This window comes from Protopterus annectens, chromosome 2.part0, assembly GCF_019279795.1.
Source record: "Protopterus annectens isolate FY-2018-M chromosome 2.part0, PAN1.0, whole genome shotgun sequence".
In the NCBI taxonomy this organism is placed as follows: Eukaryota; Metazoa; Chordata; order Ceratodontiformes; family Protopteridae; genus Protopterus; species Protopterus annectens.
Genome location: NC_056728.1, coordinates 804,835,676 through 804,854,240, shown reverse-complemented (window position 1 = coordinate 804,854,240; position 18,565 = coordinate 804,835,676). Strand labels below are relative to the sequence as shown.

Sequence of the window (18,565 nt, the reverse complement as noted above, 5' to 3'; positions counted from 1 at the left end):
TAAGTGGTTTTGACATGCTCAGTATGAAGACTGTGAAGAACATGAGTTCCAGAATTGAAAACTGTGGCGCCATATTGGACACAGACTAATTCTTGAATAGGGTACCATTAACTCTTAACCTCTTGTTTTCAAACTTGAGCCATCTTTTCACCCAGTTAAGGAAAACTTCCCTCAGTTCTATTCCTTATGACTACTCGTTCATCTATGGAAAGCAAAATTAATATCTTACTTAAGTGAAGAACTTTGCTAAAAAACTACATTCTGTTGTCCAGCTATGCCATCACCATATTAGAGAACTGAATTAGATCAGTCTGTCAGAATAATTTTTCTGTTAACTCATGCTGGTCAATATCCAGGAGTATAGTGTCCCCTACAAATGCTACCAGCCTTTCTCTGAGAATATTTTCCACCTCATTTCTTATAACTGCAGTAAAGTGGTCTGGAGATCCTTCTTTCCTCTTTGTGTTCAGGAATCACCATGTGCCTCTTATAATGCTGCAGATCCCTACTTGCCAGGGTCCTCCTGAAGATGTCCTTGAATAGGAGTGCCGGTATTTTGGTGAGAATTTTGAGGATTCTCAAAGGAAGCGCTTTTAGACTACACACATTGTCTTTCCTTAGCTTTTGCTCCAATTGCTTTTGATCATGTCTCCATGCACTGTTCCATGCACCTCTCACGTTTTTTTCTGGTTTCAATTATTTGTTAATTAGGTAAAGACACTAGATAAAAGTGGTTGTTTCACACGTGAGGCATACGCGCACTGCCTGGTTAAATGACATGTAGAAAAATGGAATCAAGCCACCATTTCTCTGTGGTGACCTATTTCCCCCTTACAGGATAATACTTAGTGAAGATTGAAGCACATCATTTGTTTCATCCTTCAGTCTAATCTCCAAAATCCTGTACCTCCCTTCCCTATTTAGTTTTTCCTATTTCTATCTTCCTCCTGTTTGCAACATATGAAAACAATGTTAGCCCGATTCCTTCCAGCACTCGCTCCCTCCTGCCACAGTAACTGCTCTTACTGCCCCCCCCCAGCTTGATGGCAGTCTTGTTTCTCTTATTCCTCTTTCTACAATGTCTGCTTTCTGAATGTTCTTATTAACAGTCCTCAATGAATCAGAGTTGCTTCCTTCCCCTCGCTTTGCTTTTCTCTTTACTGCCTTCCTCACTTTCCTCTTAATCCTTCTGTTAGTACGCCCCACAGTTCATGCTAGTCTTTTGCCTCCTGAGTCCCCTAGTTCGCACTCTGTCCTCATTCCAAGGTTCCTTTAATCCACTCTCCTATTGTCTCAGAGCTGCGTTTTCGTCTTTTTAACCAGCATATTTCCTTTGTAAATGAAGTGTTATGGTGCTTGGTCATTCCCTACTAGAGCAATGTTAAGTTTCACTTCAACAAGTCTGTCTGTCTTCTAGAGGACCCATTTAGAATTTTCTTACTCCCAGTGGGTTCCTGCATCAACTGCAGTAATCCTTAGTGTCCAACAAAGTCAGTTTAGTCCCTCCTCTTCTTCACTCTTGAGCCTGGTACTCTCTAGACTGCCATGGGTACAGTGAACCCCCATGATGAAACCCAGTCTTCTCTTGTTGCCATCCCTTACCCTGGTAATCAGTTTTAATGTCCTCTTCCCTCATCATGTCTGGTGGTTGACAAACAGTGTCTGTCCATCAGTAATCACACCCTTACTGCCAATTAACTTATTTGCATTTTTGCCTCTTCTGTATCAGTTTTCACCTCTGTATCTTCACCTTCCTCTCCTTGCTTCATTTATTTCTTCCCTGATGTACATTGCTAGCTCTCCCCCTATTCTGTCTGTCCTTTAATTTATGTGGACATCATCCTTTGGGACTGATATGTTCCAAGCCCTCTTAGCTCTTTGAGTGGTGCAGTGGTTAGCATTATTACCTCACAGCAGGAGGTTCTCTGGTTTGATTCTTGGCTGGGGTGCCTTCTGTGTGGAGTCTACATATCCTCCCTGCACTTGCACGCATTTCCTCTAGATGTTCCAGTTTCCTCCCCCTTTGCAGAGACATACATCTGTAGTGTTTCTCCCCTGGGCCTCTGCTGAAAATGGGCTCTGTCCTTGTTGGACTTTCCTAATCAACAAATGTTAAATAAAATGAAAATTGTCCAGGTCTCTGTTATTACTGCTGCATCAGTCTAGTTCCTTGAAAATACTGTCACTCTCTCATGTTATTTCTGACGTGTAAACAATCTTCTATCTCTTCCTCCAGAAAGTATATTTCCTGTTCATATGATCTCTGCCATCTCTCTCCCTCTCTCTCTGCCCCTTTTCACCTGTTTCTGCTTTCTGTATTTCGTCATTTCAGAAGGTACCACTCTCTCCTCCTTCCACCTCAGATTAAAGGTAACATGGCTTCAACACAGCCATCCAGACTTGTTTTGAGCAATGTCATGCCTTTCTGTCTGAGAAGAAACAGTGCTTGCCATGAACCTCTTCACTGAGCCATTTCTCCCTTGAGTTTTCCACTATTCCTATTCCCTTTTCTTCTGTCCAACCCCTAAGATAGCCAATGCAGTTCCTTACTCTAAGACTTCAACGTATGCTACTCATAGTTAATGGCAGAACTTCAAAAAACACTGACATATAACCCAGATTCCTGCAGTTTTCATCGACCTCCCTCACCGCATAAGGACTTCCACTTCCATCTTTTAATTCCAAACAAGCATTACCCATGCAGTATTTTTTTTCTTCTGTGATTACTCTAGTCAGCCTCCCCACTGTTTTAAAACCATCTAGATCATTAACCATGTCCTCCACTCTGTTCTCTCAGTTCACCGTATTCCACTGGTGAATGACTTCACTAGGGACACCCCCCCATTTACCTGTTCACTGTGCTTTTCTCCTCTACCCATTACCTTTACTTTGTCCGTTTCTTACTTCTGTGACCCTTCAGGTTTTAAGACTCCCTGATAACAAATTGGTGAGTGACACTGTTGCACCCATACCTCACTGTGCAACTGCCATTATACAAAAACTATTTGTGCTTTCAGTGGAGCACGTGCATCAATGAATGTCAGTTTGATGTATGTCAACATGGTATTGGGTTAAATGTACACAAGTGACTTACACACTAATTTCTTTGCTAACCTGCAACTCTACGAAAAGGAGTTAGGTTGTGTTAGCCTTCAAAAGATACAGCATTTACATTAAGACAGGACAGTTTCAACAATCTCCTTGGCTAATTCAACCTGACCCCATTTCTATTGAGGGATATCTCGTCTTCTGTCAAGCCTTGCAGTTTCCCTACGCTGTTCACAGAAATTGCTACATTGAAGACTGCCACCCCTGCAATACAGTCTGCATGCACATACATACATACATACATATATATATATATATATATATATATATATATATAATATATATATATATATATATATATATATATATATTTTTTTTTTTTTTTTCAATAAAACATCCAAACACATATGTAAAGGTCACTGTGATTTCTACAGTTCTTGCTTTAGAACACAGTTTTAATTTCCCAATTTTAACTAGCTAGCTAGCTACGGAGTTAGATGTGCATCCATGCACAAATGATTTAAATGAAAAATCCAACAGTTTTACAAAGCCTCTCAGTGTTCCTAATAAACATTTACTGAAAGTTTCCTGAAGTTAAGGTGCACTCAAGCAAAAGTCTGCTTTCTATGCAAAAGTAATTTTTATCCTTGGTCTTGAACATTGGTTTCAGTAGTTCCATTTAGAATATCAGGTCCTCAAACCCAAATGTAAGAATTTCAGTGTTACAAACCTTAACACTTTATACAGAAAAATATGTTTATTCAGAACCTCTTTGCATAAATGCATCAAAAGCGTACAGCTAAACCCTTTATAAATAACAATGGCATATAAAAGGTTTGTGCGAAAGAGGAGAACTTTTCCCATTAGCAGTACTAGCACTAAGGAACATTATGTTGTTCTGAATATTAAAAAAAGGAAGTCAAGTTTTACTTTAAGTATTATTATGTTACTGACACTGTTAAATCCAGCTCTGCTGGGGGTCTGTTAAATGCCTGAAAGGCATGCAAATAACTGGATGCAATGTAGTGTGACTTTGCTGGTAATTGGAAAATGCTTGGGAGGTGATTTCATATGTTCCAGAGAAAAAAAGAATCAGTCCTTCAGTTATTCAAGCCTCCACAAATAGCCTAACATAAAATGGTCACTGAGAAAATGGCAAATTCTGTATGGCCTCTCCAAAAAAAAGGAAATTAGGGACTACCATAACTCAGACTCAGGTTAGTGTTTTAATTGTGCAGACTGAAGAGATTGCCATTAAACAGGTTAAAAACTCACTTAACAGAGGGGATGTGCACATTTTTGCCCAATGACACAAATGCAATACACCTATGGTAAAAGTGCACCAGATGCTATAAAAGCTAGACATGGCAATTCTGTAGTCATGCATACAAGCAGCTTCACTTTGTGTATTCTACAAAAAGGAACATGGTTTGGTCAAATGGAATAATTTAATCTGAAGAGACAGCATAAAGTCAGATGTATAAATAACAAAGTATCTATATAATCCATGCAACCAGGAGGCTTAGCTGATTCTGCATTCTGCTAGTCTTTGTATAAGCCTACAAAACAAAACATCTGGCCAGAATCCAGACCATTACATTTCTGTGCTTTATTTTGTGTACGAACCATAGCTTTTCAATTATGGAATTATTAACTTCCAAAGTGTATTAACTGGATGTGAGTGTATGAGGTGTGTACATGCAGAGAGAGAGAAAGTTATTCACATTAAAAGCTCTGTGGAACTAGGTCAGTGTGCTTCACAAGAATGCTCCACACTGAAGTCACAATAGGGACAGATGGTAATAAAAAAAAGTCAGACATGACTGCCAAAAGTTTTAATGCAGGGCAGTCTCTGCAACTTCAAATACTTTGCCAGCTACAGCCATCATGTTGTTAGACTATGATTTATTAAGATACCACTGTGCAATTTAACCCATTATAGTTTCTACAGACACAAAAGAAAACAAAACTGAACAAGCCACACTAAGAGCAGAGGAAAAATTCCTTAGTGCAGCAACAGGGGTACCTGTAGCTGTGGCACAGAATGTAACAGAAAACTGTCACTGGTTTCAGGTTTTCAGAGTATCAGCACGCATATCTGTACTCACTGCACATGCTGGTAGCTTTGATCTAAAATTACCTTTGAGTACACTTTGAAACAGCCCGGTTTAATTCTAAACAGCTACAGTCAGATTTCTTTGGGCACAGAGAGTGAAGCACAAACTGCACAGCTTGCTGTCCGAAAGCAAGCTTAATTCTCTGCTCCGCTTTGCATTACTATAGTCTTTCACTTAGCCAAAAACGGACTTTTCAAGAGAAAAGTACAAGATTCTGCAGACTTATCAGTGCTACACTCACATAGCATGAGTAGTATGTGATTCAGGAAAGATATAAACTTCTGATAAAATTTCACCCATCAAAATGGTGTTCTAGCACTTCAAGAGCAGTGTCCCTCCCCAAGATGGCTGAGAAAAATCAACTCCACTTCCTACATAACCCCTTCAACCTCCTTCCAACTCAGACAGTGTATGCAGACCATAGCCAACCCCCTCACATATGAAGTAGTAAGAGCGACCACTACTGTCACCTGCAGTCAGTACAATAGTGACTAGTCTCCCTTTCTGCCTCCATTCCTGGGCTATCAAAGAATGGAGTCCTCAGTGTACCTCCATCCATTTTAGCAGTGATTGAAACCTCCTCATTACCCCCCCCCCACTCACACACACAAACATGCACTCAATTGTGTGTGTGTGTGTGTGTGTTTGTGTGTGTGTGTATGTACGTGTGTGTGTGTGTGTGTGTGTGTGTGTGTGTGTGTGTGTGTGTGTGTGTGTGTGTGTGTGTGTGTGTGTGCATGTATGTCGTTGTATCTATTTATAAGAGGAGGCAGTAGAGATATATAGTGCAACTTTCCATTCACTGCACAGCAGCCAACATCCAGAAAATGCTTATGTCAATTTGGAGGGTGTCTTTCTAACTGCCACCTGAAAATCCAGCTGAAGCTGCAAGAGCTCAGACTAAAAATGACTCAATAATTAAAGGGATAGGGTAACAAGAAGAAAAATGTGTTGCACATGTACCCAGACAACAGGATACAAAGAAGCAATAGTGAGCAGAAAAGCCTCAGTGGACACTGCATGCCCACTAATCTGGATAAGATTTAGGATGAGGTGCTCTATAAATGTAGTGCAAAACAGGGTTTTATTTGTACCAGCAGAAGGAAGACTGCTTTGGTAGGACACAGAGGTCATTCACAGAGATAAGAAGTGAGAGTGTTGCTGCTCCAGATGAAGTGGAAACATCTGCAATAAGCAGATCCCAAGCAGAAGCAGATATAACCCATGACAGCAGCTCTTCTCATCTCAGTAGGGAATGGCACACCATCAGTCAGATAAAAATATTCACTGAAAAATTAGACCACAGCTGCATGTGCCGTGGAATGTCTACTTTCCCAGGTATTCCTGTTAGCTATGTTAACTTAAGATTGACCTCCCAAGTCTTGAAACTGTGCCATTACTAATTATGTTTCAATCCTACGCATGGCACTTCCAGGGAAAAAGATGATGAAACTCTATGACGTTGAAAGTGGAATGTGTTTTTAACTTGATACTCTTTAATTGAAAGCATCTACAAGTACTGTTTTACAGAAATATGATCCGTAAGATTACTGTTCTCTTTATTACTATTATTAGGTTATAACATGCTCCTCTGAATGTCATAAGCTGTTACCCTAAGTGCATGCTTCATGACTTAAGAAAATTCCTCAACATATTTATAATATGTTTCACCAGTTTCAAATGCATTCTAGAAATGTGGGTGGCTAGATAGTATTTATAAACAGAACATCAGCCCAAGTGAATAGAAAGGCAGTGAGCATTGTTTCAAGCTCTGCACATGAGTGGGCAACAAACATTTGATCCACTTTTCACAGCCACAATTTGTGAATGAATTTACTACACATAAGGTCATGAAATTTCCTTAAAACAACCTAAGGCAATCTTGCTGGGCTGGTTGCATACTCAACAGGTTTCTTTTTTTAGTATTTTACCCCATCTTGGCTAAATGTAAACAAATGTAAAATAAAATAAATAAAATAAAATAAATAAATAAATGGTGTTCCTTGGGAAATTTTTCAAACTACATCACCTATGCTTTTTAGAAATAACAGAATTATCAGCAAATGTATGTCACATTGTGCAGTCAGACTAGCAGGTACACCTCTGCATGATAAAGTAATTCCGCAGACTAGTACTTGGTGAAATGATCAGACATGGGATTATTACTTAACTGTTCCTGCCATGAAGATAAAGCTAGTTAAAATATTAACACAAGAAGTTTGTTCTGTAGTGACTTCATTAAAATAGGTAGGTTCTCCGGTTCGATTCTCAGCTGGAGTGCCTTCTGTGCGGAGTCTGCATGTCCTTCCCGCAGTCGAGTAAATTGAAAGACATGCAGGTAGGTGCGAGCATGTGTGGGTTTGCCTTCTTTGAAGGTTGGGCACGGGGCTGGCAACCTGACACCATAAAAATTCACTGTCAACCATTAGCGGACATGATGAAGAGGTCTGTATGTCACAGACTAACTTAGAAAATGGAACAAATGCTCCATTAAATATAAAGGACAAAAAAGGATAGTTCACAGCTTTGCACGCTTGTTAACCTGTACCAGACTACCTCTGTGGTATTCCTATACCAGACATTTTTACAGGTGTGACTTAACAAAAGGGATATGAATAAAGTATAATCTTTCCTATAACTGACTAGAGTCCAACACTGACCTATCCAAAAATGCCAGGAATTCTTAATTCATCAATGCACCCACCAACATTTCTCATACTAGCATGATTTACATTTGCATGATAAATGTGTCTATATGGGAATAAGCAATTATAATTATGCTTAAATTTACAGAAATAACACAGAATGCAAATAAATGGAGCCCTTACATTTAACAGGGCTGCCCTACTTGTGGAAAGCAGTTTCATAATTGTATGAGTTATAGTACAATTATCCAAACAATACCAAACCATAACACAAGTTTTTCCCATCAGAAATATGCTATGTTTGGAAAATTGTCTTATATTATTTGTTTGTTTGTGTCTTTCGGCTTTTCCCAGTTAGGGGTCACCACAGCGGAACTCCGGTCTGCTAATGACTGGCAGTAGAGTTTTACGTGCTGGCTTGCTGGGCCTAACGCACAACCTTCAACAAAGGAACACCCATTCACGTATGTCGCCACACAGAAGACACTCTAACTGAGAATCAAACAGGCAACGTCTAACTGTGAGGCGACAACGCTACCGCAGCACCACCAAGTGTCTTATATTATACAATGGCTAATTTTAATGAAAATTCATATTGTAGTGGGAAGGAGAACTGGATGTAGCTGTCACAACACACACATTCCAGCTTGTTGCCAATGAGTCACAGATATTAAACTTGAAACACAACTTAGCACAAAACATGTAGTAACAAACCAAAATGTATTTCATATGTACCCACAAATGAGAAGCTATTATTGTGTTAGGAGCTTTAACAGTTGGAAAGTTTCAGTTCTTGAACCACCTACCACCTCTGCTATCTAGAAAAAATATATATTAATACATATATATATATATATATATATATATATATATATATATATATATGTGTGTGTGTGTGTGTGTGTGTGTGTGTGTGTGTGTGTGTGTTTTATATATATATATATATATATATATATATATATATATATATATATATATATATATTTATATAAAATAGTTTTTGTAAGATTTTTGTTTTTTGTGTGGTTCATTTTGAACCTTCGATGTTCTGAACATTCAATGATGCAAAGTGAATCCATATATGTTCAATCACAGCCTCACTTCAAACTTTGTCTCTACCGAATGGCGCACTGCTATAGTCATCCCTCTAGACAAAGGAGGATCGACTACAGACCCTGGGAACTATCGCCTCATTAGCCTGACAAGTCTGATATGCAAAGCTATGGAACGCATCATCATGGACCTAATAAACAAGGATATAGGGAATCTCCAAACTCTGGATCCCACACAGTTTAGTATTGTGAAGGGCAGGTCATGCCTGCTCAACTTGGTCGGCTTTGAGTCAGTCACCAGAGCTGTGGATGAAGGCAAGGTGGTTCATACAGCCTACCTTTATCTGGGCAAAGCCTGTGATACCATTCCCACTCAGGAATCATAGAAAAAGTCACTAAGCTAGGCATCAACTCCTGTATCACTAGGTGGGTTGCAAACTGGCTCACAGAACCCACAGTGTGAAAGTAGATGACTCCAGGTCAGACTGCCAACCAGTCTCGAGTGGAATCCCACAGGGATTAGTCCTGGGTCCTCTCCTGTTTGGTATCTACTTTTCAGAAGTCCAGTCCAACATGAAGGGCCTCTGGCTGACAAAGTTCGCAGACGATTGCAAGTTGAGAGCCGCCATTAACTCCCCAAGTGAAAGGCCTCACTGAGACCAACGACTGGTGTCAGAACCATGGCCTTAAGCTCACTGCCAAAAAATGTCAATAACCCCTTTGGGAAAAACCCAGTTCCCATGAACTACCACATCGATGGTAGTCCACTGAACACCGAAGGCATTATAAGAGATCTGGGAACACTGGTTGACACCATCATCTCTCTTGACCTCCACACTGTGGTCAGAAAGTCCTATGTGGCACATCCCATTACTAAGGGTTTTGCATCCACATAGAAAGAGGTAATTGTCTCCCTCTACTCTTCCTTCATTAGGCCATTCATAGAGTACAATGCCCTATTTGGCATGTACCTCACTAGACACCTGTAACAACTGGAGAGGCCACAAAAGTACCTCACAGAGGATCCCAGGCCTTAAACACTTGTCCTATATGGACAAACTCAAAAAAACTCCCAACTATTCTCTGTCTTATCGCCTAATTAGAGGCGATCTCTGCTTGACTTATAAAGCCATGTCTGACTCAGCTCTGTTAGAAATGCTACATCTAAAGAAATCTCAATCCCTCCACATCGCATGCACCAGAAACCTCAACCTCATTAACACAATCAACAGAATGTGCTGGAGGGACAAGTTCATAACCCAGAGACTGCCCATGCTATGGAACAGACTTCCCATGCATGTCAAGCAGAGCACCTCACTGCCCCTCTTCAATAGAAACATTGATGAGTGGATGGGAAATAGAAAATTCACCCCGGGGATCACTCCAGTGGCTTTACTCGACAGAGGCACTGGAAATTAAGGTTGGGTGACATGATGCCAGGGTAATCCTATGGGCTAGGCTTGTAAACACTCCAGGGCCATTAGACTAGTACACACCTATGAACCTATATATATATATATATGTGTATATATATATATATATATATATATATATATATATATATATATATATATAGGGTGCATCAGCAGTTAAAATGCATTTTTGAAAAAGTTCTCAACATATTTAAATGCCAGAAGATGCTTTTATTTAACAGTGTTTCCACACTTTGAAATGTAGTCACTCTACTGAAGAAAATGAACTCAGAAGTGGAATTTATTAACCCACATTTTTCATTAACTGCGGTTGCAAAACAAATCACTGCTTTTGCAGTTGCGTTCAGCAGCACTAACACATTTGTGAAAGATTATGAGAGCCTTGCACTGCTTAGTAAGCAGACCACAATCAGTACAGCATACATACTGCAGCAATGGTAGCATAGAATTAATTAACTGTTAATGCCTTCTTGGAACTTCGACAACAATGTCATTACCCTGAGCAACACCGGATCTTATAAAAACCACAAAGTATAATTCTGTATTGCTAGATTACACATGTGGGAGCTTCAAACTTTTAGGTCATACGTGCACATCGTCAGGACATAACACAAAAAAGAAAAGTGAAGGGAACCTGCCCACTCAAAATCTAACAGTTTAAACCTCTGCCAATGCAACAGTGTAGGAAAGCAAAGAAAAGGATGACACAAAACAGTGCAATTCACATTGCCTCAACCAATCGGGGACAAATCCAGAATTATCAGGTACAATCAGGGACACTTTTAAAATATTAGTACTATTAACTTCAGACTTTGACAGAATGATGAAACGTGAAGTTAATAGTACTAATAACTTGAAACACTGACAGAATAATAGAACGTGATTTAATATAGGTTTTCTGAAGTAAAACAAGTCCATACCTGTAGTTATTTTCATTATTTATTAAAATGCATTACCTTTTCTCCAAATGACATTAGTTTTAGGAAGATTAAGAAGGACAGAGCTAAAATGTGAGCCAAAATCTGGGACAGTTGAGAGGCATGGCAGTACAGAGCAAACTATAAGTGCTGGCAGTTTGGGGAAATGGAAAGAGTGCAAAAAGTCAGGACAAAAACACCTAATGAAACCACTATATAACAGCACTCAGAAAGGGAACTTATTTATATAGTTTGCATGAAAAACAGAATGGTAGCCTGCAGTTATTAATATTTGCATCTTACATATAAACAAATTAATCAAATGTATTTTAAAGGTTCACTCTAATAAGTTACTAATGCAAAACATGACTTTAAATTGTTGGAATATTCCAGTACCTTAGCAATTAAAACAGTTCACTGGCGGTGACAGAAAAGCACAGGGCACCAAAAAAAAACACAAGATAGTGGGAGTAATGTCTAAATTACCAACTTGACTGGATGCTGAACAAGCTACCAAGCTGGTGTGAAAGCAGAATAAGTTTTTAGTACAACTACTGCGGTGGTGGTGCTGCATTAGCGTTGTCGCCTCACAGTAAGACGTCCTGTTTGATTCTCAGCTAGAGCGTCTTCTGTGTGGAGACATGCGTGAATGGGTGTACCTTAGTTGAAGGTTGTGTGTCAGAGCTGGCAACTCGGCACGTAAAACTCTACTCCCAATCATTAGCAGACCGGAGTTCCACTGTGGCGACCCCTAACCGGGAAAAGCCGAAAGACACAACAACAACAACAATAACCACTGACTCACATCTCCAGGTTGAAACTGGCCTGGTGAACTTGTTAGCATTCAAACAGATGTCTAAAGTGGCAGAAGAAGATGCAAGTCATGCCTCTAGCTAAAAGACTACAGAATAATTAACCAGCAAATTAGCATAGTTGGTGTTCATTTCATTTTAAATGAATACAGAAGTCATCAGATGATCATGCTGTTTATTCAAAAAATTTGGAAAGCCTAAGACTGCAGCAAATGTCTCATAACAACCACAATCCTTGTTGTTCTTCTGCACAAATGCAGAGGCAAATGTGTAGCTACTATGCAGGCTGAACACATTTAAATATGAAAAGAGCTGCCAGGAATAATTCTGAACAGACAAACGGCTAAGACGTCAAATAAATTATCTGTATAAGCTGTGGGACAGAGCCAATGAGAAGCCTAGTGTTTAAAACTTCACTCAAAATGGATTTATTTGGATGATACTTTGCTACTGCAAACAGAAAAATAAAAGACTTCCTTATAGTGATGAACCGGGAAAAAGAGGTGGAATGTTACTTACTTTCAGCATCAGTACACAGTAAAAAACACAGCAGAACCACCAGCGACCTGGAGACAGGCAGCATTCGACAACTTGGCATCAGCATTCTCTTGGCAGCCTGGTTCTCAATAGCTCACAGGCTTCTGTGAGTCTGGCCTGCCTGGACTTTCCAATCCGCAATCTTCAGAGCCTACAAATAAACAAGACAAGAATGGTTGAGAGTATTATCTAGTTTTTAAGATTTTCTTTTAATATTTTCTTTCTATGACCAAAAAAAGTGATGCCATGTAAATTACTATTAATAAATCACAGCAACCTTGTTTTGAACACCATGCATTACCAAACCCAGTACACACAAGATCTTAATAGGCACGTACTAGGCTCCTTGCTCTTCTAGGTTATTTTAAGCCTGGCCAGTTTTCCAAAGGTGAGAATCAAACCCTGTACTTTGTGTCTGTGAAGTAAGCACATTAACCATTATGGTGCTCCTCCTCTCTTTATATTTGGCAGTATTCAAACCTACATGGGGAAATCCCAATGGATTTCAAGTCCATCACCTTAACCGCTCAGTCATAACTACTACACAGTACACAAAACAGTAAGATATTGAACTCCTTTGGGCTCACTCCATTTTAACCACAGTGCGCTCTCACATTAATTAAAGATATCATTCACAGCTGCTGTCCTAATCTCCTACAGCCATACCATTCTAAATGTGCCCAGTTGTCAAGATTAAGAAAAAAAAAACATGCATGTATACAAAGAACTTTATCCTGAAGATAATGTACTCTTAAAAATTAGGGACGAGGATTAACATGAGGGTAAAATGTCTGAAAGCTATGGTATTAGCGTTTCCATATAAAATATGCAACATCTATCCTGCTACTGAAAAAAGCAACATAATTCCACATTTCCTACAGAGCCACTGGAAGGGCAAACTTTAGTCAATGTATCATGTATTTTCCTGCTCTATTTATGTAGACAGCAGTGAAGGTTATGGAATTCTTAGTACCATGTGACTTGTCCGTACTGTAATGTTACTTAGTACTACAACCATAATACAAGCAAAATGCATTGGCAGAATTTAAAGCCTGACAGCTAATGTTCAAAAATGGTGAAGCAAAACAGTAGTGTAGGAAACAGGTCACTTAGGCAACTGTGTTAACTTTGCCTAAGCTGCAACACAGCAAATTTCACCATACAATAACTTAACTACCTTTTTCCCATTCAGAACTCAAAATTTCAGCTTATATTTTACTTAATTTTGAAGGAATTTAAAATATGTTCTCCCATATAAAGAAAATGTGTTAATTGTCTCTATGACAGGACACCTTCTTCATAACAGAAAGATGATTTCCATTTCCTATTGTTTACACTCCAAAGAAACAGCACAGAAAACAAGGAATGTTTTAATTTGATCTCCTGGATTACAACATTACAATCAAAAAAGAAGAAATATTACAACTGTTGCAAAAAAGAGTAAAATCCGATGACTGGAGGAACTCCCTGGTCAGCCTCAGTAAGAAGCTGAGATCCCTCATAAAATCCTCCAAAGCTAGTTATGAAAACAAACTCACCACTGATTCTAAAGACAACCACAAAGCATTCTATAGCTATGTCAAGTATCTCAATGGCAACACTCAGATCTGCTCTGAGTTACAGCACAATGGCACTAAATATACAGAACCAACTGATATTGCCAACATCCTGGCAGAAAGGTTCAGTGCTAACTTTACCCCCCTCTCACCCCCTAAAGTGCTCATCTCTATACCGGAAGAATGCAAAGTTCCTGTAATCATGGCTGCACAGGTAAAAACCTCACTCTCCAAAGCAAAGAACACAGCATCCATGGGACCAGACAACATCCCAGGCTGCATTCTACATGAACTACAGAATGAACTGGCACCCCACCTAAGTACCATGTTCAATCATAGCCTCACCTCAGGCTTTGTGCCCATTGAATGGTGCACTGCGACGGTTATCCCACTCCACAAAAGGGGAGCCACGACAGACCCTGGGAACTACCGCCACATTAGCCTGACGAGCCTGGTCTGCAAGGCCATGGAATGTATCCTCATGGATCTCATGAACAAAGACATTGGTAATCTCCAAACTCTGGACCCCACACATTTCGTGTTTGTAAAAGGCAGATTATGTCTCCTAAACCTGTTAGACTTCTTTGAAGCTGTCACCAAAGCCATAGATGAGGGTAAGGTGGTTCACACAGCCTATCTAGATCTCGCTAAGGCTTTTGACACCATCCCCCACTCTGGAATTATAGATAAACTCACTAAACTAGGTATAAAGCCCTATGTCACAAGATGGGTTACCAACTGGCTTACTGACAGAATCCACACTGTGAAAGTAGCAGACTCCAAATCCAACTTCAGACCAGTGACAAGTGGAGTACCACAGGGTTCAGTCCTGGGTCCTGTCCTGTTTGGTATCTACTTCTCTGAAGTATAGGCTAACACAGAAGGTCTTTGGCTAACTAAGTTAGCAGATGACTGCAAACTAGGAGCCATAATCGAAACTCCTAACGATGTGGACATACTACAAAAGGGCCTCACTGAGACAGATGCCTGGTGTCAAAACCATGGCCTCAAGCTCAATGCCAAAAAGTGCATTGTCATCCCCTTTGGTAAAAACTCTGTACCCATGTACTACCACAAAGGCGGTAGTCTACTTAACACTGAAAGTGTGATAACAGAGCTTGGGACACAGGTGGACAGTAGTCTCTCCTTTGATAATCACATCGCCACAGTGGTCAGGAAATCCTTCTACGTGGCTCACCTCATCACAAAAGGTTTCTCATCCAGGAAAAAAGAGGTCATTGTTCTCCTCTACTCGTCACTCATTAGACCCATTATAGAGTACAACGCCCCTTTTGGTATGTACCTCTCAAGACATCTACAACAACTGGAAAGGCCACAAAAATACCTCACAAAGAGGATTACCGGCCTCAAACAGATGCCCTACGCAGACCGTCTCAAAAATCTCCAGCTTTACTTCATCGCATATCTCCTACTCAGAGGTGATATCTACTTAACATGCAAAGCTATGTCAAACCCAGAGCTGTTGGACATGCTCCACTTAAAGAAATCCCAATCCCTCCATGCTACATGCTCTAGGGACTTAAACCTTGTCACCAGAATAAACAGGACATGCTGGAGGGATAGATTCCTCTCCCAGAGACTTCCCATACTCTGGAACAGACTACCTATCTATGTCAAACAGAGCTCCTCATTAGCACTCTTCAAGAAAAATCTTGATGATTTGATGGGAAATAGGAAATTCACCCTGGGGATCACTTCTGTGGCTCTGCTTGACAAGGGCACAGGAAAATAATTTTCTTGGGTGGTGAAAGCCAGGGTACCTTTTTGGCTAGGCTTATATAGGCCCTAGGGCCAACAGCCTAGTACCTACCTATGAACCTATGAACCTATTAATCAATAATGGTGGAAGACAGTATTTTCCACTCCACATTCTACAATCTGATACTTTATGGTTGCAAAGTAATATAAACCATCTCTCGCCCTCTCTCGCTCGCTCTCTCTCGCTATGTGTGTGTGTGTGTGTGTGTGTGTGTGTGTGTGTGTGTGTGTATACATACACAGACATGCACACGTACATTTGTTTTTTTTTATCAGAAACAGTGTGCTGTGCTCCCAGTATGAAGCACCCAGATCCAACACCAAAGTAGCCAGATATTCCACAGTTTAACACTGAAAAGGCTTTCAAAAACAAAGCAGTACTCTCACAGAAATAAGGGGAAAAGTGAAGCCTGAGGGTCTGTAGCATGGAACAGCAATGTGCATGTTTTCTTTGGTTTTCTACCATTAAGTGTGACCGAGCTATTTTAACCTAAAGCTAAGCACTATTTTGTTTTCTTTCTGCAATATTCAGAAACTAAGGAACATGGTTTGAATAACTGAAGCACATTTTCTGATGGTAAAGCATCGCTGGATATGCTATGTTCATCATTTGAACAGAACCTTAAAGGAAGGACGACATCATCAAAGATACCAAACAAAAGATATACATGAGTTGCACATTATGAATACCTTACCTGCTACAGAAATGCCACAAACTACACCAAACAAATAAAACTATACATGTAAAGCTACACTTTTATCTAGTTAAAAATGACTTTATGTACTTATGCAATGACTGAATGTGTACGGTCTGCATGATTTAATATACACTCAGAATCTACTGAATTCACTATGTATGCTGTGCCATCATACTTAGTAGTAACGGTAATTAATTCAGATGACTGTTACAAAAGTCACTCTTGTACAACAGCCCTTGTCATTACATATGGGTACAATGAAATTCCAAAAGGAACTCACAGATCTGCCTGAAATTCTCTCATGTATTAGCAGTCCTTGACTCCTCCCCCAGTCCTTGCTTCACATTACCTAAAAAAAGTCAGGAATTTTAACTAGCCTCATCACAGAAAAAAAGTACCCCCCCCCCATTATTACAATAAAGAACTTTCTAACTCTGGCCACTGGAGTTCTACTCTTGGATTTATACAGTTCCTGCCTTTGCTAAGCTCCTAATTTCACAAGTAACCTGCAAGTAAACCAAGATGCTTTAGAAAGGTGCTGAATGAAGTGGTACTAGTACTGGTTTGGGGTTCTTCCTGGGTGGCAAGGATGATATCAGTTTGTAATAACTACATTCAGTTGGTTACATTAACAGTAATTAAACTAAATTAATACCAGTTAAAATGTGACTAAGAAAAATGTACTTAGTAAAGAACTGTTCAAAACACAAAGCCTCATGTTCCAAGATTTAATTAAACATAGCTAAAAAAAGATAAGGACAGATATAAAAATGCTGAGAGTGGTTCATAGGTTCATAGGTTGGTACTAGGCTATCAGCCCTAGGGCCTATACAAGCCTAGCCATAACAATTCCCTGGCTATTTCTTCCCACACTATTTACTTCCCTGGACCCCTGTCTAGCAGGGCGACTGACGTGATTCCTTTCTCCCATCCATTCGTCAAGGTTCCTTTTGAAGAGGGCCAAGGAGGCACTCTGCTTGACATGTATGGACAGTCTATTCCAGAGTCTGGGGAGTCTCTTGGTCAGGAACCTATCCCTCCATCATGTTTTGTTTATTATGATAACAAGGTTTAAATCCCTGGAGCATGGGAATGCAAATGTCACTTTGCAGTATGAATGCAGACTCATTTGTTAGATATGAATGTAACAGTCCGACAGTCACCCCTAAACAAGACCATGAAGAGTGAGCTCTGTTTCAACAGGAATTCTAGATACTCCATCAGATCAGGCAATGCAACTTTCTCTGGCCAAACCTGAACAGGCTCCATCCTGTAAGCAACATGGATGAATTGTGTAAAACCACTAATAAGCTGTATTCCTGCATGACTTGGAATGAAGGGAATTCCTACCAGCAAATTTCCTGGCATGTTAAGTATCCTGTCCTTCATACACCAAGATGCTACTCCAAAATATTATATCCCTCCACAGTTCTGATGGGGGTCAGATGCACTGCAGTACAGTCAGTACTATGAGTGTCTGAATCTATTTTCCATGACAAAGAATGTCACATGCTTGCAAGGTAGTACAGGAGAACTACTGATAGTACTATGTGCTTACAAGGAAGCACAGGAAGAGTACTGATAGTGACATGTGGTTACACAGCAACACAGAAAGAGTACTGATAGTACAATGTGCTTACAAGGCAGCACAGGGGTACTGATAGTACAATGTGCTTACAAGGCAGCACAGGAGGAGTACTGATAGTATCACATGCTTACAATGCAGCACAGGAGGAGTACTGATAGCACCACATGCTTACAAGCCAGAACAGAAGGAGTACTGATAGTACCATGTGCTTACAAGGAAGCACAGGAAGAGTACTGATAGTGACACGTGCTTACACAGCAGCACAGAAAGAGTACTGATAGCACTACATGCTTACAAGGCAGCACAGGAGTACTGATAGTACAATGTGCTTACAAGGCAGCACAGGAGGAGTACTGATAGTATCACATGCTTACAATGCAGCA

General features: G+C 40.0%; 1 protein-coding gene across 2 annotated transcripts in view; it reads right to left on the bottom strand.

The window, feature by feature from the left end:
* PTPRD (protein tyrosine phosphatase receptor type D) overlaps nucleotides 1-18,565 on the bottom strand; it is a 6,523,893-nt gene that overhangs the window by 1,199,290 nt on the left and 5,306,038 nt on the right. For both annotated transcript variants that reach the window (XM_044061085.1, XM_044061086.1), the window contains one exon: nucleotides 12,544-12,712. In XM_044061085.1, the coding sequence (XP_043917020.1) occupies nucleotides 12,544-12,628 (85 nt within the window). In that variant the 5' untranslated portion in view covers nucleotides 12,629-12,712. The remainder of the gene's footprint in view (nucleotides 1-12,543; nucleotides 12,713-18,565) is intronic.